The 21898-nt window shown below is 37.5% G+C and overlaps 4 protein-coding genes across 8 annotated transcripts; 3 read left to right on the top strand and 1 right to left on the bottom strand.

Annotated features, from left to right (window-relative positions):
- Positions 1-51: 51 nt before the first annotated feature.
- Positions 52-4101, top strand: LOC111266304 (uncharacterized). 3 transcript variants are annotated; one of them, XM_086970855.1, is made up of 4 exons: positions 52-1502; positions 2621-2973; positions 3232-3481; positions 3867-4101. In XM_086970855.1, exons 1-3 carry the CDS (start codon positions 1381-1383, stop codon positions 3477-3479), a joined length of 723 nt encoding a protein of 240 aa, XP_086826981.1. In that variant the 5' UTR covers positions 52-1380; the 3' UTR covers positions 3480-3481; positions 3867-4101. The 3 variants fall into 3 exon arrangements, with proteins under 3 accessions (XP_086826981.1, XP_086826982.1, XP_086826980.1); XM_086970856.1 differs by having other exon boundaries at positions 1401-2952; XM_086970854.1 differs by having other exon boundaries at positions 1401-2973.
- Positions 3660-9806, bottom strand: Xe7 (A-kinase anchor protein 17A). 2 transcript variants are annotated; one of them, XM_022843676.2, is made up of 10 exons: positions 8928-9806; positions 8503-8656; positions 8181-8340; positions 7795-7923; positions 7331-7434; positions 7048-7159; positions 6693-6794; positions 6286-6397; positions 5980-6096; positions 3660-5645 (listed from the first exon to the last, which is right to left on the bottom strand). In XM_022843676.2, the coding sequence occupies exons 1-10, from the start codon at positions 9084-9086 to the stop codon at positions 5607-5609; spliced, it is 1188 nt and encodes a 395-aa protein (XP_022699411.1). In that variant the 5' UTR covers positions 9087-9806; the 3' UTR covers positions 3660-5606. The 2 variants fall into 2 exon arrangements, with proteins under 2 accessions (XP_022699411.1, XP_022699412.1); XM_022843677.2 differs by having other exon boundaries at positions 5980-6093; positions 8928-9802.
- Positions 9807-10534: 728 nt separating this feature from the next.
- LOC111266307 (uncharacterized) lies at positions 10535-14597 on the top strand. 2 transcript variants are annotated; one of them, XM_022843682.2, is made up of 3 exons: positions 10535-12073; positions 13269-13393; positions 13814-14597. In XM_022843682.2, exons 1-3 carry the CDS (start codon positions 12048-12050, stop codon positions 14005-14007), a joined length of 345 nt encoding a protein of 114 aa, XP_022699417.1. In that variant the 5' UTR covers positions 10535-12047; the 3' UTR covers positions 14008-14597. The 2 variants fall into 2 exon arrangements, with proteins under 2 accessions (XP_022699417.1, XP_086826983.1); XM_086970857.1 differs by having other exon boundaries at positions 13786-14597.
- Positions 14598-16472: 1875 nt separating this feature from the next.
- Positions 16473-21675, top strand: IFT20 (intraflagellar transport 20). Its single transcript, XM_022843681.2, has 4 exons — positions 16473-16690; positions 17091-17260; positions 18835-18934; positions 21365-21675. The coding sequence occupies exons 2-4, from the start codon at positions 17136-17138 to the stop codon at positions 21542-21544; spliced, it is 405 nt and encodes a 134-aa protein (XP_022699416.1). The 5' UTR covers positions 16473-16690; positions 17091-17135; the 3' UTR covers positions 21545-21675.
- The last annotated feature ends 223 nt before the right edge of the window (positions 21676-21898 follow it).

Genomic DNA, 21898 nt, shown 5'->3' with positions numbered 1-21898 from the left:
GCGGTATGTGGACGCTTAATAAAGCTACAAGAAAGCCTTTCTATGCTCGAAATTCTGTCAATTTGTATCGAATACAAATTTCTATGTCTTTTTAGTGTATTGTTATAGCTTGGGAAAACGTACAAGAAAAGATTTCTTTATTAGGCACTCTTTTTTTCGCACTGTGAAAAAGGGGCGGGAAAAAACTATCGATTAGAAAAGGGAGTAAAAAAGGGAAATTTATAATGATACACTACGATAAACGGCTCCAGCTCTATAACGAAGCATTCAAACAGTAAACAACTATTTATCAACTAATTCTTTAAATAATAGTTTGATTTACTGGTGTTAATGCAAGCACTCGAAAGATCTGCGCATCCATGCCGCACGTTTTGAAGGATATAGCTAATTCATTCGCGCTAACTTTGTTCTTGCTAGGTGTGATAAAAAGCAAACCAATATATAAAGTATCAGTAACATATATCTTCAATTGACATAAGGGTTGCTTGAGTATCGTCATGACCGGTTGAACAATGCCAGCTTAACGCTTACAACGTGCGTCACAAAGTATAAAAGAAGTAAGCATTGCGGTAACGTTTGGTCAAATGAAAAGCATGGACGGTTAACACCAAGAGTAAATTTACTTTTGAACAGCGAACACGAAAACAACGAATCGTTTTTGAAAATCCTGTTAAAGAAGTGGAACTGGTGATAGTAGTAGGACCTTTGGCCAGTCAACAACGAATACATCGATGCCAAACCGCCTAATCAATTGCATTTCAAGCGGCTCCTAGCTATGGGTAACCTACGTAACTATTCATAGTACAATTAGGTGCCAAATTGAATTATCTTGTGAGCGTTTGTAGCTGCAGTCATATCAGTAACCCTTGAATAAGCCTGGGGACCTACTTCATAGTATGTTCAACTAAGGTTTATTAGCGCCTCGTTGTTGATTCAATAGGTGATAAATTATCCTCGTGTGAGGAAAAACAACGAACTTGTACGTTATAAATCTCGTGGTTAACGGATTATTGTGGAATCCAAATCAATAGCAAATCAATCAGTTAGGTAAAAAAAATCTGAACAGATCATTCGATTCTCTCCTTCGCGAAAAAAAACGACGTTTGTGCGCTGATATTCTTACATTAAATAAGGAATTGTACCTAAAAAAGCTACGACAACATAAGAAGGTGTATCGACTTCAAGCAATAACGAAGATAGATTCTTGCCGAGCTTTGACTCCATTACAAGAAATCCAACGTTTCTTAAGAAATACGTAGTTTGTGCTCACGCACAAACTTGGTGGTCTCCAAGGTTCAGGCCATTTAGTCATCCTACATTAGGTACTACGAATCTTGTCTGCTTTGACCATTGAACGTCCAGCTGCGGGATTAAGCTACTATGGGGCCGTCAAACGCAAATCCCACCACGACTAGCACAGCGTTAAACGAAATACCTGGCGCTACGAAATCTTCTGCTCCCGACGGAATTAAATCTCCAATTGTAAAAAGCGAGGCACTTAGGTTAGTTTTTATTGACTATTAAATGCATACATATACGTGTATATATATATCGCGCGAAAATTTCATACTACCAGTACTAGTGAGACGTGGTATTTAGATAGTGGTTGTGAGCCTGTCGTCATTTTTATCGTTTCAAGTAGTTCGTGACGGTACTTATAAAAGGCTGTGACCGCAACGCTTCTGCAGTCTGTCGACACAATTTTTTTAAATTTAGCGCCGTTTAGCAACGCTGAGCTTACAGAGCGCACATTAAATGGCTTATTTGCCGCAGAACCGTTCTAGATATAGATAAAGACTAAAATGAGATTTAACCTATGGTTAAAAAAAACCTCTTGCGTTGCAGTCAATGGAAACCCAAGTTCCAGATTATGAATCGACTGCAAAGTTTAAGCTTAAAAACTTTTCAAGGAAAGACTGAAATGGTCTATTTACCGTTCTTTAGGTAACAAGTAGGACTTAAACAGTGAAAGTTTGAAAGTTGTATATCTAAAACACTGTCGAGTTAAGTAATTGACATGCCCTGGTTTATCTTGTCTATAGATTATATGCGCAAAGGTCATGGTTTCGAATATTTTTATAACAGAAACTTTTCGACGTGCTTGTTTGATATTCGAAGATTAGTCGCTGAAAACATATGGCTAAATATGGTAAAATAGAGGATGCTTACGTAACGCCATGGTACTTTTGATTTTTACTAGATTATGTCAACGCTCGCGCTCTAATATACGGTTGTTTTTAATAAAAGAATGCACGATCTGGAAATTTTCGCGTTATTTATAGAATCTATTTAAGTCAAGAACGTGCACCGACGTTCAAGTTTTACTGGAAGAGCGTTTTCTCTTTGTATTGTATTTGTAAAACATATTTTATGTCAGATAAAATTTATAAATAAAAATTATATGTCAGAACATGTGTACGGGCTATACGATAGCCCATACACACATGCACTTCAGGTAGGTACTGCAATGGTTCTAAAAATCTATAGGGTCGATGACGCTTACTTCAAGCAATAATTGGATCGGACTGGAAGGTAAGGAGGAAGTAATTGTATCTATCGTCGAAATTAATCATAAATTAACTAACATTGCACAACTTCTATCGATAAATAAATTTAACAGGAAAAGGGTCGGTACACCCTTTTCGTCTCCGAAAGCCGCTAAAGATCGCAGCAGTCTTGATGCCAAAAACAAGGCTGGCGTCGATTCATCGTCATCAGCCACAGGCGCAGGTTCTATCAGTGTCAGTGTTAATTCAAAGACCGACGTAGTCCCAAGTAGCTCTTCTATAGAACTTACGAAGAGTCAGACGGTTCTTTCTTCTGGTTCTGTCGCTGAACCAACTAGTGCGACCACTACATCCTCCGCAACGGGCGACTCGATATCGTCGAGCCACAGCAGGGAACGAAAAACAAATTTTGACGATAAAAAGAAAAGCTCACACGAACGCACTGGTGAGCTGTCAAACGCCTCTTGTATGTTAATATATTCTATTCAGTGAATATTATATTGCAATTAACTTAATCCACGCCGTACTATATAGCGGGAACACACGAAATATACGAAATCACATTTTACCAGTAATATCGTTATGCTCTATTGTGTTAAGGTAAGAGTAAGAGAAATAGGCTAACTATTGTAAATACTTAAAATTCCGCTATCGGTATCTAACTCCTACTCATCTTGTAATGTTTCGTATGTACGATGTTTTACTTTTATCGCGTGCCTTTCAGCGGACCCCGCATTAGCGAAGAAGAAAGAAGAGACACAACAGTTAAGAGAGGGAAAACGCAAACGCTCAAAAATTGTGTGGCTCATCGTTGTCGTGGCGTTTATAGGTATCGCAGCTGGGGTTGCCACATTAATAACTCTTCGAATACAAAGTGCCGCAGAACAGCAGAAGCTACAGCAACAACGGGCTCTAAATGCCACAGACCATGCTCCCAAAATAACTGAAGCCATAGCAGAAGATTTCAGTTAATGGTATGATTTTGTGATTTGCAAGACTTAATTAGAATATCAAACGAAAGGACAAAATATTCAGTAACCACTTATTCTGGCTTTACCCTTTACGGCAGCAAAGAACGATATGCTGGCGACAGGCTTTTGCCTGCTATTCGAAAAACCGTTGCTTTATCTATCTATATTAAACTTTGGCATCTTAAAAATCTTTAGATTAGATATGCCTTTATTCGTCAATAAAATAAAGATCGAGCCGCAAGTCATTCGTGGGTCGACAGCGGCCAATAAGTAGGGTGCAATGATTTTGCACAATGCCTATTATCTAATAAAGGGCGTGCCTCTACCCTTAGTTTAAACCGCATTGCATGGACGGATTTTTTTGCTCTTTTTTCCACGTTTTTTTCAGTTTAAGGTTAATAGCACATCATTCCCACGCTCGACGAAGAAAATTTCCTGGTCTATTTATATGGATGACTGTCTGCAGAAAGTTTAAGAAGCCTCCAGATCATCATTTATAATACACGAACTCAAGTGTTTTAACAATGCTGTATTTTAACAACGGTAGCGAAAAATTAGATTTAAAAGTATCAGCTTAATAAAAAAAAGTTATGCTTTTGTTATTTCATTCCATACTATGCGCACACGTTTTGTGTAGTCAATCTGTGTTACTTCATTCATACTATGCGCACACATTTTGTATAATCAGTTTGTCTCAGAACAGACTTGTATGAAATTCTCATGTATTCTTTTATAGCAGGGCATTGTAATCCATTGGTTCCATTCTTACGACGCGTGAAACGTAGGAAGTTCGTTATTGAACATCTTCGTTTGTCACATTCGTTGGCCCGCTGAACAATAGCTCATCTTGTAACATTAACTAGTAGAAGCTGTCAGCCCATGCTCCTGAAGTAGCGCACCACACAGATGAAAAGTCGGATTTTCCGGCTTCTTTCAGATTCCTATATGCGAATTTAGTGCTAGCTTGCAGTGCGCGAAACTATGAAACTTCTGAGAATGTCAAAACCGTTACGGAGGATTAAGGGGCCCAGAACCGTTACAGAAGGATTAAGGGGCCCGATGTCTTCAAGAAATTCTGACATAGAAATATTAAATTCGTAAAGCCGTAAAGCGGTTTTTTCTGGTGATGAAATGTCCAGTCTAATAGAATAGGAACTCAAAAGGCATTTCTCACCACACTAAAAAGCCAAACTGTTGAAGATATCATTATTGGATTTTATAACAAATATATCTGTAGTGTTTCCAAGGCGATTTCCATAATCTCAAGGGAACACGCAGTAAAAACGCATGGCCGAATTCTCTAGTGGTCCTGTCCTCAGTCCCATGATAATACATGCCTGTATACTCAGCGGTTTACTGGGTCTCGCGCAAACACAAACGTTTCTTCGTGGCTTTCAGTCGGAATATTGTCGATTCGTGTGGGAGCGCTATATGTTAACAACCTAGATTGTAATCAATGCTATCGGTGTAATAGTAACTATAATTAATAATAGACAACTTCTAACGTTTCGTTTGAACTCTTTGTATCGCATGTAACACGTTACATTTTAACAATTTTACATACTTATATACAAAGGCATATACAAAAAATCTGATGTTGAGCTTTTCGTGTGTCTGCCTTAAATCTTTGTTTCTCGTGTTGTTTCGCAAAGCTTCCACTACTTTGATGTTAGTTTGTCAGAGAAATAGAAACCCAACATTGTTATTTACTAGGCTAGAATAATAGAATTTTTTTTAATACGCGATGTCAGTATACACATAACCTCTCAGATAATGAAAATCGTTGTAGTGCCCCTTCTAATTAATTAGAGACAGACAATTGCCAAGAGCACTGCGTTCCATAGCTATGTTCCACAAATAAAATTGATTTGTACTTTTTTTTTATCACACATTGAAATCTGCTTACAAGCAAAATTTTTGCTGACAGAAGCTTAAAAGCAACATGGCGAAACTAAAGAATGCAGTAAATCCAAAAGTTCAAGGAAGCTTTGGCAACACATCTATATAATCATTACGCGGAATGGGTTTTACATGAAAATCTTCTCTATAAAACAGTCCCTCAAGTTATTAGAGAGTCAATTATTGCATTAGCTTATTCGGGTAATATTTTTCTTCAGTACGCGATGACTCAGCTCTCTATAGGGCGAACAACTGAAGCCATCTTGCCCTGAAAGTATGGAAAACAACTCAATTATTACTATAACATTTCGTCGCACGTACTTGCGCGAAATTACGCAAATTTGAAAACTAATAAGTGTCGACCAGTGATGGAAAGAGTTCGTTTTTCGGTTAGTAACCAACGTTTTTTATATAAGTTACATGCCCTTGGAATGTTTTTGCTAGGTATATTAGATAATGGAAGACCTAATAACAATGACATGGTAACGTTGCACAAAATTGCTTTAGCTATGCCTGCCATACACCAGACCGTATGACGCTCAAGATTCTAATTTTAAAACGATGAATTTAAGTTAATGGACCCTCAGTACGTAATACGTTACCTTCTTTTCGTGCATTTTGCGTAGAAGTCTTTCTCGCAATTGTTGCTCTTGCATGAGGAGAAGTTCTTTGGCGCTAGGAGCCCGAACAGATGCAGCACTGCTTTCGTAATCTTTCTGCTAAGCCGAAAGCAAATATGTTTCTATTGTAGGTATTTTCAATTGGTAGATATCAATATTATCATGAACTAGTTAGCCGATATCATCATAAATTATGACCAATATTTAGAACAAAAAGTAGTTAACGTGGTTCGATTTTAATAATAGCTTTTTACAGCAAATCACAATATAGTTTTCTTAAATACATACCGCTACTAACTGTATAAGTCTTTTACACAGTCTGCGGGCTTCCTCCCTTAACTGCCTTTCGTCTGATTCAAGTTTGTTTTTCTTTAGTGCTTCTTTTTCTTCTCGCATTTTTCTGTAGAAATCAACAAATAGTTCAGCTCATTAAGAAGATTATCGGCATGTGGTCTTATAAGGTACGGTTATAAGTGGTAGCAAATGATAATCCCAGGCATATACTACTGTTTAATATACTATGCGCATCTCCAAGAATAGGACATTAGCCTCTCATTTATTATTATTATTATTATATTATTATTATATTATTATATAGTTATTAAATAACTCTATAAACATTGAAGCCCTAGTATTCAAAGTAAATAAGGCGATCCATGCTTAATAATAAATATAATATTAGAGAATTGCGCAACCTTTTTAACTGCTCTTTCCGAATGACATTAAGAAGATTTTTTTTAGTTTTCGCGTTTTGCATTGAACGCGCACGAATCTTCGCATCAGAGAGGTGTCCTGTCCTGAAAAATATTGAAGCGAAGCCCAATTTCATTGTCTATATCAAAAGCTCCTTCTGTTCCTATCGATCGGACATTTTCATCTGATATTTAAAGTCATCTTCCAGAAACCCTGACATAAATGTTTGTATTAATTTATTTTATTATAATGATATAGGTGTACTTTTCCTGTGCAGACGACTGAATATGTGTATTCTTATTTATATAGCTAGATTTTACATTATGGACGTAACCCAAAGATAAGCTTGTTAATTACTTGTCGAAATCAACAATGATGTTTGCCGTTAAAGCTGACGACGCCGTGTCGCTTCGATCTCCACGCAACGGAGGTCGATAAAGCAGCTTCATTCCCCGTAAAGCATCCATAGCTTAAAAGCAACCAAGACACGCTTAGTTACTTCAGGGGCCAGAATTTGGTTATCTTCATAATGACCTTGACATGACGGGATTTTTTTGCAATAAAAACTCTTAAATAAAAATTATATGTATTGCGGTGAAGAATCATTGTTTGGAGAAATATTATACCGACGAAAAATCACCTTTAACGAAACCGACGTATTCGCGATACTGTACATAGGCATCAAATACAAGATCGCAACTTCCAATTTTGCCAAAAGAATCTTCGCCAGATTTTAGTTTCTCCCTGAAATTAGGTATATACTTTATTATAATGTATACATTTCCATGGTAAGTGAAAGAAGTTTTAGCACTAAAATTAGAAACCAGAATGAATAATATAGAAATTTGTTTTTCATTAATATATATAAAAAGTATGTGCTTTCATTCAAAGTAGGAAACGACAACCCGCCACTGCATTTAGCTATCTTCATGTGTTACAGGTCAATATTAATTTCGAAAATTTTACTCCACGTCTAACGTGTTGAAGTCATATTTATTTGGATATGTATGGATATAAGACCATCAGTGCACTAACAAAATCATATTCACTCAAAATAAATTTGCCACTTTGATTGCCAGCAGAAATTTAAACATCAACAAATACCTGTCTCGGTGGTCAAGGATAGGTATGTCAACGCATCGGACATCAGCAATCGCTCTGAATACGCGATGAAGGACTGTAAGACTCGGATGAATGTCAGAACTTCCGCTGGAGGTCTCACGTTCTGCAAACCTGCGATAAAGTGAATTAAAACATAATTTATTATTTCTGAAGGCAAATAGTTAGACGCGATCGTGATATAATAAAAGCCTCAGTTTCTTATGAATGTCGAAGGCCAGTTTTGAGCTTCGGATATTTTTCTTCCGTATGAAGAAGACCAATCAACACGAATATATTTGCTAAAGCTTTCTTGAATGCAATGCGGAAATTGAAGTAAAATGGAAAGTTAGATTTACCAGTATAGCAACAAAGAATGCAATGACACTCACCATTTAATAGGTAGGCCTTTAATATGCAGCGTATCGGGACGCTCGCCCGGTCGCATTTCATCGAGGCCTTTGGCGTCTCGAAAGAAAGCTTCCCAGTCATGTCGAGACGGGAAAACTAGTTTAGCTTCACCGCAACGCACCCGGGCGGATTCGGGCCAACCTCAAATGTAACAATGCGAATATCAATGTTACTGAATGCAGGATAATATGAATGAAATTATTTCTTAGTTGAAGTGAAAAATGACAATCTAATAGTAACTAATGTTGAACTAAATCACGGATACGGTCACGGTAAGCGCATATATGCATTACTTTTAAATACCTTGAAGCTTTATAGCCGTATCCATGCGTTCGATGAGAAGCTTGAGATCCTGCCGGTTTGAAAGTTCTGCCTCGAAACGTACGATGTCCATTGTTGTCTTCGATACCCGGAGCGAGACCAAAGTTATTGGACGAGCCACCTCGCGAAGCTTTTCCTAAATCAAGTAAGTGTACAGTAGAGCGGTAAAAATAAAAACAATGGTTTGATATACCACATCGTTAGGAGTGTCAAAATACAATCGGGGTGCATTACTGGTCTTATGGAATATGTCCTGCGCTCTTTGTAGATAGCTTGCTTGCCTATTAACTTATTAAGAACTAAAGAAAGCACCAACAGGCAACTTGGAATAATTGTCCTTCGTCGATAAACGGATATACCGCAAATCGAATGTCTGAGATTTTGATCCGGATTAAGCCTTCACTAACCTGAAGTTCCCAATTGGATACCGAGATGCAGTGTTTGGCGAGCGAAGCAGGAAGCAGCAAAGTGATGTTGGCTCGACAGATTGGCTTGAGGTATAGGCCCACACTGGGCTCCAGTTCGACTGCGTCCGAGATATCTGTGCATGAGTGAATCGAGGCCATATCGACGGGAGTGCCGAATTCGATTTCCGACAATACCCGCTCAAGGTCCCCGAATGTGCTTCAAAATCCCACCCGCTAAATTAACTAAAGACTAACCCTCTAATTCTCCTGACGGTAAAAACAATTAATAGTTCTAGATGATGACCGTCAACTTCCCACTTCAAGAGAACTAATAAATAAATACTTCTTGCAGATAATCCAAAAGGGAAATTGTGTAATAGTTGTGCAATCAAAAAGTAATCTCATGTATAACGCATACAGTGTCTACATCCCTAGACCCTACTCAGAAGCTCTCCATCTGCCCATTAACCCGTTTACATGTTATCGCAAAAAATGTTATAATGCGCCGCTATCATATCATAACTTTGTTGTGCGTTGTTATTGTTCCTTTTCGAATTCCAATGTACAAAAAAATATTTAGTTTAGCGATCCTCTGGGATTACAAAACAGCTGTTAATTCCGGCTCTGAATCGGGAAGAGGCTATGGCTTTAATGAATTGACGATTGTATAAGTGGCTGGGATAACTTCTATTTAGCCCTTGCTAGACAGAGGCTAACTCACGCCCTGGCGTGCACTAAGATGAACGGCGGTAGCTTTGATGAGCATGAAACAATATCACCGAACGGTAGAAACAGGTAAAGATTACTTTGTCACTACCACCAACGCCACAGTACTCGTCCCATTTACCGCATTCACCGCCAAATGGACATCACACATTGGCAAACACGGCAGCAGCAGTATCAACAAGAGACTTTTTTTTTGGAATCGATCTGTTTTTATTGTTGTTATTAGCGAGTAGCAGACGATGACTGACTTCTGCTTTAAAATCCTCATGCGATGGAATATGCATTTTTAACAATCCCTCTTCATTATTGGATCAGCCAACTTTTCTTTAGGTTCTTCTCATTTCGCCACCGCAATGTTTCGACATTTACAATGAATGGGTTATTCACAATAGAAATTGTATTTGAGAAGTACTACAATTAAGGCAACTGTCACGAGGTAAACGTTGCTAATAGTTTAACGGAATTAAGGAAAATAATTACTAAATAGAAATGCTGCATTAGAACCTTAGAAGAACTGCAACCAAACAATTGTAAGACTAGAGGTTTCAATCAACCTACAGCTCATGTTTGGCTAGGTGTAATTCGATTTTATAGCAGAGTTGATTGATAAAATGACTACAAAAGGGTAACGGATTCGGTAGTTACGATAAACGTAATAATCGTTGGCGTATGCTATAGTTTTAGATAGGGTGAGTATATCAGTGAAAAAAAAAAAGAGTTAAACTGACGGAAAGTACACATGATGGAAAGGCCACAAGTCCACCGAGTTTATCTACACCTATTAGTCTTTTATACTTATCATTCTACTAGGGGTCAAGCTAAAACCAATTCAAAACGACCCTTGAAGTGCACGAATTGGGCCAAGAATTCTATTAATAAGAAAGTGTGCCCAATATGTGTTGGATCCAAAAACTGTGTTAAAGCTATATTGTGGGGGAAGCTATTCATTACGTTACCTTTATTATAATAAATATAATTATTATTAATTAGCCTTTTATTTCTACACAGGTAACGTAAAAAATGCTTAGTAGTAAGACAGGCACAATATTAAAAAAAGGCTCTACCTGTTTTCTAAACATTTATGTTAGTTTGTCTGTCTATCGCTTCCAAGTCACACCGTAAAGCGGCCTGTTGGACTTGCATGTTTTCGTGAGTCGTTAGAGAATCATCCTGGAGAAAGCTGCTCATAGGGTGGAGCTGATTAAATCAATATTTAGCAGCCGAAGAAATTTATTTCTCTTATCGAGCATAATTGGATAAACTGACTCTTTTTTGATGACTTATTTAACGACGATCGCTGAGAATTCGTAAGTTCTCACATCACAACAAAATAGGCGCGGGACAAGACCTGCAGGCTCGTCTAATGATACTTAATATATAGCTCAATTTAATGTTTCATCAAGGATGAAACATACAGTTCATGAAATATTTCTACTAAGCCAGCAATATTTGCTCTCATAGTAAATGTTTTTTGAGGGTCAAATTTAAAACGTCTTTTTGAAGACGGTGTCCCAGTACGTTGGATCTGCCTAGGACTTTGGGATAAATTGGAAAGAAAAGAAATTACGAATTCAATCAAAGGATTTGCTTGCTTCAGCGTTTAGGGGACTCGGTTTACGATGACGATTATGCTATCTAGGACGTACAAACCAATTATTTTAACCAACTGTAAGCTCTTCAAGCTACTAGATAGGGTTACAACGGCTCAATTTGTTTGCATCTCCCATTGATGACCGTTACCACAAACTGTGCCTATGATTTTAATGCTGGCATATCGGCTACGCTTAATCTGGCTTCATAGTCTGTCACAGCTTCTCGTACTTCTTACAGAGAGCTCTTTTTTACTTTGATAGTTTATTATGACAGTTTGTAAAATCCGTTTTCCGATTGTGAATCTCGGAAGTGACGTGTTTCACCACCCATCGTGGCCTCAGGCTTTTCAAAGCCTTTTATGTTCGCTGGATGATTCTTTCGAGCATTCAACTGCACCTAAAATCTCGTAGTATTGCACGTGTTACATTGTCAAAAATCTGCGCAATCGTCTGCGAAGTCTATATTGTACATCGGCAATATGGAAATGTGATGAAATCCAGCTGGTAGCGTTTTGACGGGCTCAAACAACATATGATACGAAGTCATTCTGGTTAACTGGCTTTTCTTTAACTGCAATAACAAAGTCCTGAAAAGCCAGCCTGTTTTGACATTTTGATAATAATAATTATAATAACAAAAGCCATAGTGGATGCCTAAAAAGTTGTAGGAAGTGAAGTAAAGTGTAGAAAGGATATGTGGGAGCGTCTTGTCTAACGACCGTGGACTTCTTCTATGGTTTAGCCCAAAGGCGGAACAGCACTAATATATTGACCGTTGATATAGGCTCATAATAGGAGCGTAATGGATGAAGATCAAAACTCGGAAAGGTAGGCTATATTGTACTCAACGACACCTTTCTATGACACCTGCCTGATAGTTGTCATTTGCTGTTTAAGTTGCACAAGCTAGTAATTTTAACTGGTGGAATTCAAACTAATAGTTTGAGTTATGCTGGCGAGAATTCCTTTAACTCTAGCGGAACGTGCTTAATACTTGTGACATGGTAATACATTGACAGCCCTTTGATTTAAAATGTGATCTATATATTAATATAGCGGCCAATGACTCCTATGCGACCTACGCAAAGTAGGCTATGAATGCCGACATTTTAGGCATGGAAGCTATAAATTCATAGGCGCTGTTGAATTTTGGAAATATTGGAATCTGTTTTCTTTGTACTTCTTAAGTTCCCTTGAAGGTTGCAAATTCATAGGAACAGGGTGTTTGAAAGATGTCGCAACGAAGTTTGACGGTAAGAACGGTAATCTTCCGTAAAATGTTTTTTTTTCTATATAAAGGGTAGAGGTAGTACCATGTACTTCTAAATAAGGAAGATTCCAAATAAGAAAATTTCCAAAGGTTTTTATAGACGCCGTCGAACGATGCTCCAAATTCCACGAGCTCTATCAAATTTTGCCGGTAAAAACTCAGACTAAGCTATTTTTTATTAATGGTTTTTCGTTTTTTTTTAAATTAGAAATATTATGTTTATATGGTGTAATTATGTGCGTACAGAAAAAAAAATAAGGAAGATATAGCGCCGAAGGCCACCTTCTAAACTCTCAGACTTTGGTTAATCTCTTATAGAACTGCATAACTTACTTCATGTATTTCCACATGGCTTGCCTGCCGGTCATGTGCAGAAACGCCAAAAAAACAAGGTCACACGCTGCGTAAACGTGTGGGCATACAATTTTAGTAACATACTCTTTCGGTACCAAATGATGCTGATTTGATAAATGAAGAAACTCATATACGTACCCATAACTGACACTAGGTTTTTGCTTTTGATAGCTCAAATCTGCATACATATTCTTCTTCTAACAATGAACTAAGGCCTTGTAAAGTACACCCAGTAAGATAATAAAATCAATAAATTTCGGTATTGTATTTGAAGATATATGCATTTAGATTTTTAAATCCAGTAATAAATTTTGCAATTGGCTCGACTTCAAGCACCATAAATTCGAAAAAAAGGATATAGTTGTTCCTAATCATCTGTAGTACCTTTTCTATTATCAGTCGAAGCCTGAGTGGATCAGGACAGTCCTCACCACAGCCGCAGTTCAATAAGCAGACGTTCAATGCTGGCGAATATACTGGCCATCACAACGTGCTCATAGAGAGCAAAACATCTTCAACAGATGGTAAGTTGTCTTCTGCTTGACGTGTTACCTTTTTGTTAATATTTAAATGGTTTTCTTCTTGATATTTCACCTGATGGCGATTAATTGTTTCCATTTTTTTTCTACAAACGACGTAAAATACAGCATATATACGACTAATAAGTAAGTTCCCAGTGTTATAGCATTTGATATGCAAAGAGGTTTATGGCCGAAGAGATTTTCTCCCGGTTAGTACGCCCTGTCCTGTGGCCCATAGGAGTATCTAACACGAGACCACTGGACACAAATAACCTGTGTAATGATACCACTTCTCCATATATGTAGTAATCATCATTATCATCGCGATTAGATAAGTGTTTTTTGCGATAAAAATCTGCTTTCAAGTTAAATTATCATAGGTTAATTGCTGTTAGGTAAGTCTGTAACATTTATACATCACAGAATCAAAGCGCCCAACGAGACGGAGAAGACGGACTCGGACAAGGAGGGTTTTCTTGACCATGGCGATGGTCGGACTTTTCGCTCTTGCGGTTCTTGCTGGCGTTGCAGTGCTTTGGGCTATCAACGTTGAGACAGATACACGTGAAGCTCAGCGTAACGTAACGAGTACAACTAGAAGACGGCGGGTACAATAGAACAATGGCTGCAACGAACACAACCAAGATGCCACTGTGTAACCATCTATTTCAAGTAAACTAGTATTCCTGGATAATGTTTGTACTTATGTAACATACTGAGATGTTGCAAGCGTCGAAAAAGCATGGCAATTGTATGGACGTGCCGTCAGATCCTTTGTCACCAATGTTGTTATATCATCACATCTTGGGTACCTTTAGTAATATTGACAAAATGATACTACTATAAGGTACCTATCACTATTAAATTTTTTTTTGTATGGGGACTGTATCTATGCCCAAGCAATCTAAACTATTAGAGCATATGGGTACGCGTTTACTTTGTTGTGTGGAGCTGTCATAATCTAATTATCTTCCTTATTAAATGAACAGGGTATTTTATTATATTCATTCTACTGGTTGGACCGACGTACGCCATATACAGCTACTGGCATACCATAAAAATAGCTGATTCAGTTATAACAGGCGATTGACGCTATTGTCAAATTATTCCCTTTACTTAAAATGATATTGAGTCCAAATAGATATGTAAGTGGTGGTTAAACATAAGAGCAATAAACTATTGTCGCAATCTGAATATTTACAAGAAACCTTTGATTCTTTGCAAGCGTGTTATGGCTCATCCTTTGCTCATCTACTAGCTGTTCTTGCCGTTTGCGACTAGCTTATTTTCGAAATTCCAATAAGAAACGTTATATGATAGGAAAAAAGGCTTCCTTTACATATTTAAACGCTGTTTAGATTTGAATGCATGCTGATTTTGTCCTGAATTATCCATTGATTTGGGACAGATGTGATATAAGATGGTTGTATGGGCCGGAACCAGCGACTTAGTTCGGACTCCCGTTATAAAGTTTGGGCTGGCCAGACAGAAACAGATTGACATTGATCTAGAGAGATGATGTTGAATACGCGAGTTCCCCTAAAGGATGTTTTTGACGTGAAGCTGCCCAGCAGCTCCGGTTATTTGTCTAGGATGCTTAGTTTTTGCCCTGTTGCTAAGTGCTCTAAGTAATCTAAACTTACTTCAAAATATCTTCACTGCTGTAAAGGAAGAATTATTCAAAATAAGGGAATCATTATAGATCACTTTTTCATTACAACTTGAGATTTTGATTCTTCAAAAATGTCTTTACCTATTACTTGGTGCTAATGATTACATTTTTGTGAAGCTGTTTGAATGAGTCGTCCGGTGGTCGGTGAAAATTATCTACTATATAATAATAAGTGATGGAACATAGCCCCAATAGGTCTGAAGATTATGCAGTTCCTTACAGAATCTTCTTGAAACCCGTTTTATTTAACAACTTGAATCCATCGGCGTGTGTATGTTATTTGTGACTGATTTAAGTTTCGAAATATGAGTAAGCATATAGTATCAACTCCCTAATTGTGACGGTCCTAATGCTAATTCATTGTTGAACTGAGACGTAACTTAGACATATTCTTAATACTTCGTCGTCCCCAAGATGTCAAAATGTCATTCGTAACACGTTAGTCGCCGACTATTTAAATGCAAATCGATACCTCAACTCCATCAGCGGTAAGTTCTGATCTTTTCAATAGGCAATTTTCGTTGGAGTGTAAGGTAACCGAAAATGCAAAGGAAGGACCCGAACGTCTCGCAAGCTAGCTAAGTACTTCATAGTTATTTTGAAAAACACACGTAATAATAAAGAAAACGTTATTGTTTATTTCAAGCATATTATCTTAGAGCCATATTCCAGAAAAAACATAGAAACCCCATATCCTCTTAGAAACACTTGTTTTGTTTGGAACACAGTAAAGAGTGCTTGTGTAGCGTAGATGGGAAACGCCTACGTATACTTAAATTTGGTTTTATGTTTATTGGTTTGTATATTGTTCCCTACGTACTAATTAAAAATGGATCAAATTTATTTTTCGCGCCTTATGTTAAAATCATGTATTGTATATATAAAAAAAGCTGGAGTAAATCTACGACAATTGACGATGACGTCGATTTATGGTTGAGAAAAAAGCTTTGAGCAAAGGCGTAAGCAGGTGTACAGTTGGAGATCAACCTATCTCGGCTATAGACGCTGACTACTATATAGCGTTTCATATCTAAATGTAGCTTACAATAATAATACAACATGCTTCAAAACTCGGCTTGTCTAAAAGGGTCCGGGTTTTGCAAAGCAAGTACGAATAAGAGAAACCCTTAAAGTAGTTAGTCGGGTAGGCTTCGATTACGTACCTTCAGACGTGAAGGGACAAGGTACATCGCATTTGGGTTAATTTTACGCAGACCGCTATTCTGCTTTCGACATTCCTTTTAGAACAATCATAATTTATAAAATTCTGATCTAAACCATGCATCTTGAAGACAAAGCAAGTTAGCAAAGCAAAAAATTGAAGCAGGTTACGTTTCACAAAGTGAACATTTCACGCGCTACTCATCTCTTATTAAATCTTAGTTAAAACCGCAAGCAAAAGGGGTCCGCACAAAAACTAATTGGAAAACGCCTGAGACCTACCGAATTAAGGGTTCTCACGAACGGACCAAATTGCGCCACTGTTCACTTAACACCCCGCACTTCCCCTGAAGAGAGTAACGTGGAAAGGGCAGCGTGAGTTAATTCAGTCTTTTGTCGTTATGGTAACGCAGAGACTGTCTCGTACCTGATCCGGCGTTCTTTACCGAACGACTTTTAAGCTTAAAGTGAGTATTAGATCTCAAAAAAACAGTAGTCGAGACTAAATATGGCCTATAAACTATATAATCTAAATACCTGATCAGTGCAGACTTTGTTTTTATAATCTAATTAGGTTTAATTAGTGATTAAAAAAAAGGACAGGAACTAGCAATGCAATTTTCGCTAGAAGTTATTATTATAGACACGCAATTGATTATTGTTGTTATTATTACTCATGCTTACTTCGTTTAAGAAAAAGCTAACTTATGGCCAAGTGAAAATTGGCTAGTGCGGTCTATTGTAAATATATGTATGCGCAGTTCTATTTGCTCTTTAGTTTTGCTCTAGGCACCTAGACATTTCGGAGGACGATCTTTAATATAATAGACCGAATGGTTTGAATGATAACCGCATCAATCATTACAGATACTATTCATTTTAGACGCCCCACCTATTAAGCAAAATTAGCTAATGGAAATGTCAGCTGCTACAGAAGTTTTGGCTGAATTGGGGCTGTTCGTCGATGAACAAATGTCGCAACTAAGACTGCTCGACCCGCAGAACGATAATTCAACTCTGCTTAGAGAGCATTGCAAGTACGGAAACCTTCATTTACGTTTCTCACTGGTTATTATACAATGATTATTTACATAATTGTTAATAACATCACATATTTATAGGCTATTCAGTAACTCAAGCCAATAAACTAAACACGATAGCACTGTGCTGTGAACTTTGTTGGACACTGATTGATCCCAAATTATTTAAAGTGAGGAGCTAATTTGCAGACAAGAGAATGCCCCTTTGTGGCATAATTCTGGTTCTCTGTGTCAATTTTCTCTTAGGAAATATTAGCTTTATCGGCGCTATTTAGCGGGTAGAAAATATTTGGGTAAAAAATAAATTAGCGTTATGACAAGATCAAATTTGGTGGGTATTTATATCAGGTCTTTGGGTGTCTACTACTATAAGCTGATATGATGCCATCAAAGATTAATGACTTTAGAGACGAAGAAATTGTTTATTGCTGAAAATCAACGTTTAGTTAAATTTGTTTTTCGAAGGTGAGAGCGCCGGTGGACCCCATCGAAAATTGCCGAAAATACCACGCAATGAGGCCCTTAGCGATATAGCAGTTCTAGACAGACGCAACCATTTACGAACGGAAACTCGAACATTGAAGACCGCATAGGAAGTGGCTACACGTGAGGACTTAAAGCGGGCAACGAGTCGTTATGATGACGGAAGCAGAACAAAGCATAGCCATTGAACCTCATTTTCATTCCATCTGAGAAATATGCGCATGTGATCTGAAATTGCGATGAAGGCACTAAGAACGAAAAAAAAAGCGAATGGTGGATTTCGGACGAATTAAGTCCAGGACAAATGAAAAAAACGCGTATTGTGCTTTGGGAACGGTTTTTTACTAGCAGGATATCCGCTTAGATTACACTGTCGCCGTAGACCAGACATGGCTTTGTTTGTGTTATCCACCAGAAAAGAATCAACAGTATTGAACAGGAAAGAAAGTGATTTCGATGGCAGTACCAAATCGGTACTCGCGTAAGCTAATGCTCTTGTTTGCCACTCCACTCTGCTCCTTCACTATAACTCCGTTGAGTTATTCGATAACAATACACTGCGCCTTATCGCCATGCTGCAATCAGGGCCTACATCAAGGAAGCCAGGCTCGAGCGATGGTTGTGCTTCCTAGATTCTCCAAATATAACTCATCCGTCTAATTTCGATTGCTTTCTTGTCTTAAAGAGGGCGATAGGTGGCGTAGCGTGTCCTACCGTCGATTCTCTCAGACAAGTTACCCATAACAAGATTGGGGGTGGTAGTGCAAACTACAAATAGATGGCCTTTAAGGAACTTCGAAAACGCTGGCTTCAATGTGTAAATAACAATGACGATGATATCTAGGATAGTCCAAAATCCCACCGTTCCAAAAGTCCAACATTATAATGTCTAAGTTATTTTTTTGACCCGCTAAATAACTCCAGATAAGCTGACATTTTTTTGTGGTACATTTTACATACACACATATACCACTAATGTAGTCGTGAATAAGTGTACAATAATGCATTTTGTGATATTTATGTTTCCGTGGTACGTTTTATACGATGAATATTTGTCATACTTTGACAGTTTGTTCCGATTGTTTCAGGAAATTCCTTTCTCAAATGGAAACCTTTAACGAGATTAGTGAAAAATTCTTAAAAGTCAGCGATGATCTTAGTAAGAAGGTGGACGAAGAACGACTAAAGGTAAATATTGTCTGTTTAAAGGTATCTTAGGTATTATTAGTACTATTATAGTCCCTTTTTTTAATATTTTCAGTTTGCAGCTCAGGAAATGAACAAGGTAGGCCTAGAATAAAAAATCAAAGTTAAACGTGGACAAACTCGAAATTAATTCAAGACTAAATAATATAATTAGGTAATAACTCAATAATTTTTGAGTTAATTAATAAAGTTCAGTAAATCACGGAACTCCTACGGGATAAAATATTTAAAAAATTTTATTAGTATAGCGATCCTTGGTGTTTGCGAAAAAAAAATTTAGGTAAAAATAGATTGCTGAAATAGTGGAAAAGCAGTATAAGGTAGAGGTTCCGTATAATAGAGCCCGTGGAGAATGCATGGGACGCCGCTTTTGGCAAGCGCTCAGTGTGATGCCGAACTATACAGCGTAGCCAATGGTGTGGCCTGACACTGTGGTCTGTACAAATAAACGTTCAAACTCATTTAATAGTAAACTGCTTATTTTGTGAGCGACACGAAAATGCAGCTTACCATCTACAGAATTGACAATCGAGGACCCTAAAGTGGGAACTTAATTAAATCGTTAACAACCGAATCGTATCTTGAGTTTATTCGAAATGTTAAATTATGCGAAATGTTAAATTATGGTGTTTTTCAACAGCCGTTGAATTCTATAGTGAACTTATGATAACGTAAGGACAGCGGTCCGGTCTCTATCACCCAAAAATTAGATGTATTTTAATAAGACCAGATTTTGTTCAAATGATAAAGAGATTAAAACTATTAATTTATTAAGCTGATTCTGCTATTGTACAATTTTAATCGTTTTTAATCATAAATTAATGTGTAATATGTTCAAGAAACATTACCAAGCAAAGAGTAGGCTAATTTAGAAAGTGCCCGAAACTTGCCGAAACAAGATTTAGAATATTAATAGTTTTTTTTTTTTTAGGAACTAATTAAATGTGCTGCAGACAGAAATTATGATACATCTTTTATAACATATGCCGCGTTCGCTTTCTTCTATTTCTCTCAATACGTCGAAATAAGTTACGGTTAATATTTACTATTTCGTAAATCATTATACGATTTGAAATCAACATACGTCTATTTATTATTGAATAAAACCGCAACTATCTCATGAACTACTCATCTTCAATTCGCTAAAAAATTGAAATCAAAATGATATCGTCATGTTAGCTGACCTCGCAAGACTTCGATTTGCCTCCGAAAGCTCTGGGAGTTTCAGCCCATTTCTGATGCTTGATTTTTCTGTTAATAATTGCGAAGTCACGACAGTTCTAAATAGCGCCGATGACGCTCTGTGGAACCACCAGATCCTCCTTTCCTTGCTAGCACTTTTGGATATTTCTCCAGTTAAAATTTTCAAAAAAAAAATACTCATCTGAAACCTAAGAGTCCTGTTGGAAAATCACAGTCGACCACTTCGTCCTATTGTACCAAGGCTTTAAAAGAGGCAGGTCAATTTATATTTCAGTTTTTCTTCACGGCTGAAGTAAACAGTGATTACCGGAATTGAAAGCCTTCAATCCTGCTAACTACTGTTTACTTGCTAAATATCTACACACATGTAGTGAATGACTTTCTCAGTCCTTCTGCCTGAAGCCTTAGCGATTTTGTCTTCTGCAGGGCTAGGTTTATAAAATCCAAGTCCTGAACATAGCCACGGTTATACTTATAGAGATACACCCTATGTCATATAGCGATGCACTTGAAATTCACTACATTTTTTGAAATGTCTAAAATTTCGCCATTTTATGAAAATCGCTATCTTCACACGGCGTATTTCTTTTTTAACAGTATGACAGTCTCAAAACCGAGATGGCTACTAGTTTTGCAGCTAGTACAATTCGCGTATAATCCCTACCTGAAGCCTGTTTTGTAACTGCGGTATTCTCGTACTTCTTCACCTCAATTTTGATGCATTTACAAGATAGGCCAGACTATTTGCCCCAAATTGCCAGCCTATGACTATGACAGCGGATAAGCTCTAGTGTTCATTATATGTTTTGTACGAGCCGTGACTAGAATCAGTATTTTACATGTACATGGAACACTGAGCGAAACGAAAAAAAAGTGGAAACCGGAACATTAAAGCCCATATATTTTAAAAATCGTTCCAAGAATTAGAGTTGGAAGCTTATTTTCACCTTGCATACTAACTGGACTCCGGTCTAATTGGCAATCGGTTAAAAGGGAGAATGTATGACCCTACAAAATGTTTAGACCGCTGTTTAGCTAAAATAGTAGTGTGCTGCAGAATAGATAATAGTTCTGAAACAACAAGGTTGTGTTAAAAGTACGGGTGTGTAATTAAATTGAAAACACAAAGGTTCTTGTTGACTTAAAAAATAACACTGAAAATTTGGTTTTATGTATAAAAATGACGATTTCTGTTTTATTTCGTTATAGGCTATGGGCTCGCGTAATCGTCTCATGTTGGTGGACAGGGAAGCAGAGCGCAAACGGTTGCAACTCGAACAGCTGTTGTTAGAAAGGAGAGTGCAGCTTGAAAGACTTCGAAGCCATGCGTCGAGCTTACGCGCGGCGAAAGAAGATCTCACCGCTATGCTCGAAAAAGCCCAAGGATAATGGCGAAGTTGAAGATGCTGCGAGATTCTGGTTCATTACCTACGCTGTTCTGATTGTACTTCGGTTATCAACCAGATGTATAAAATAAAAAAGACATCACAATCAGGCTGGTAGCCGTATGTATTTTTTAATTATTTTTTGTTGTTTTTTGATGAAGCGTCCTGTATCCGGCGACGAACTATTGAAATGTGCGTATGCATTAGAATTCTGTAGCCCTTGAGGTAAACTATTAGAATACCCGATGATAAATACTTGTGGTATATCATATCTAGTATCATATAGTCTTGTGTGCATCTACGGTTATTCGAAGACACAATGTACTTCCATAATTATAGAATAGGAGGTTGTCTATTT

Source organism: Varroa jacobsoni, unplaced genomic scaffold, assembly GCF_002532875.2.
Source record: "Varroa jacobsoni isolate VJ856 unplaced genomic scaffold, vjacob_1.0 scaffold_1070, whole genome shotgun sequence".
NCBI lineage: Eukaryota > Metazoa > Arthropoda > Arachnida > Mesostigmata > Varroidae > Varroa > Varroa jacobsoni.
The sequence above is the reverse complement of the archived record's forward strand: the minus strand, read 5'-3'. Positions and strand labels throughout refer to the sequence as shown.

Bases quoted from the DNA above. Each gene is read 5' to 3' on its own strand.
- LOC111266304 (XM_086970854.1), top strand. From the start codon at position 2,493: ATGACGCTTACTTCAAGCAATAATTGGATCGGACTGGAAGGTAAGGAG. The intron at 2,974-3,231 runs GTATGTTAATAT...CGTGCCTTTCAG, and splicing joins TGAGCTGTCAAACGCCTCTT to CGGACCCCGCATTAGCGAAG.
- LOC111266307 (XM_022843682.2), top strand. From the start codon at position 12,048: ATGGATGAAGATCAAAACTCGGAAAG. The intron at 12,074-13,268 runs GTAGGCTATATT...TTCTATTATCAG, and splicing joins GAAGATCAAAACTCGGAAAG to TCGAAGCCTGAGTGGATCAG. The intron at 13,394-13,813 runs GTAAGTTGTCTT...TATACATCACAG, and splicing joins CAAAACATCTTCAACAGATG to AATCAAAGCGCCCAACGAGA.
- IFT20 (XM_022843681.2), top strand. From the start codon at position 17,136: ATGGAAATGTCAGCTGCTACAGAAGTTTTGGCTGAATTGGGGCTGTTC. The intron at 17,261-18,834 runs GTACGGAAACCT...CGATTGTTTCAG, and splicing joins CTGCTTAGAGAGCATTGCAA to GAAATTCCTTTCTCAAATGG. The intron at 18,935-21,364 runs GTAAATATTGTC...ATTTCGTTATAG, and splicing joins TGGACGAAGAACGACTAAAG to GCTATGGGCTCGCGTAATCG.
- Xe7 (XM_022843676.2), bottom strand. From the start codon at position 9,086: ATGGCCTCGATTCACTCATGCACAGATATCTCGGACGCAGTCGAACTG. The intron at 8,341-8,502 runs GTATTTAAAAGT...GTTACATTTGAG, and splicing joins TACGGCTATAAAGCTTCAAG to GTTGGCCCGAATCCGCCCGG. The intron at 6,398-6,692 runs GTTGCGCAATTC...TGATTTCTACAG, and splicing joins CGGAAAGAGCAGTTAAAAAG to AAAAATGCGAGAAGAAAAAG.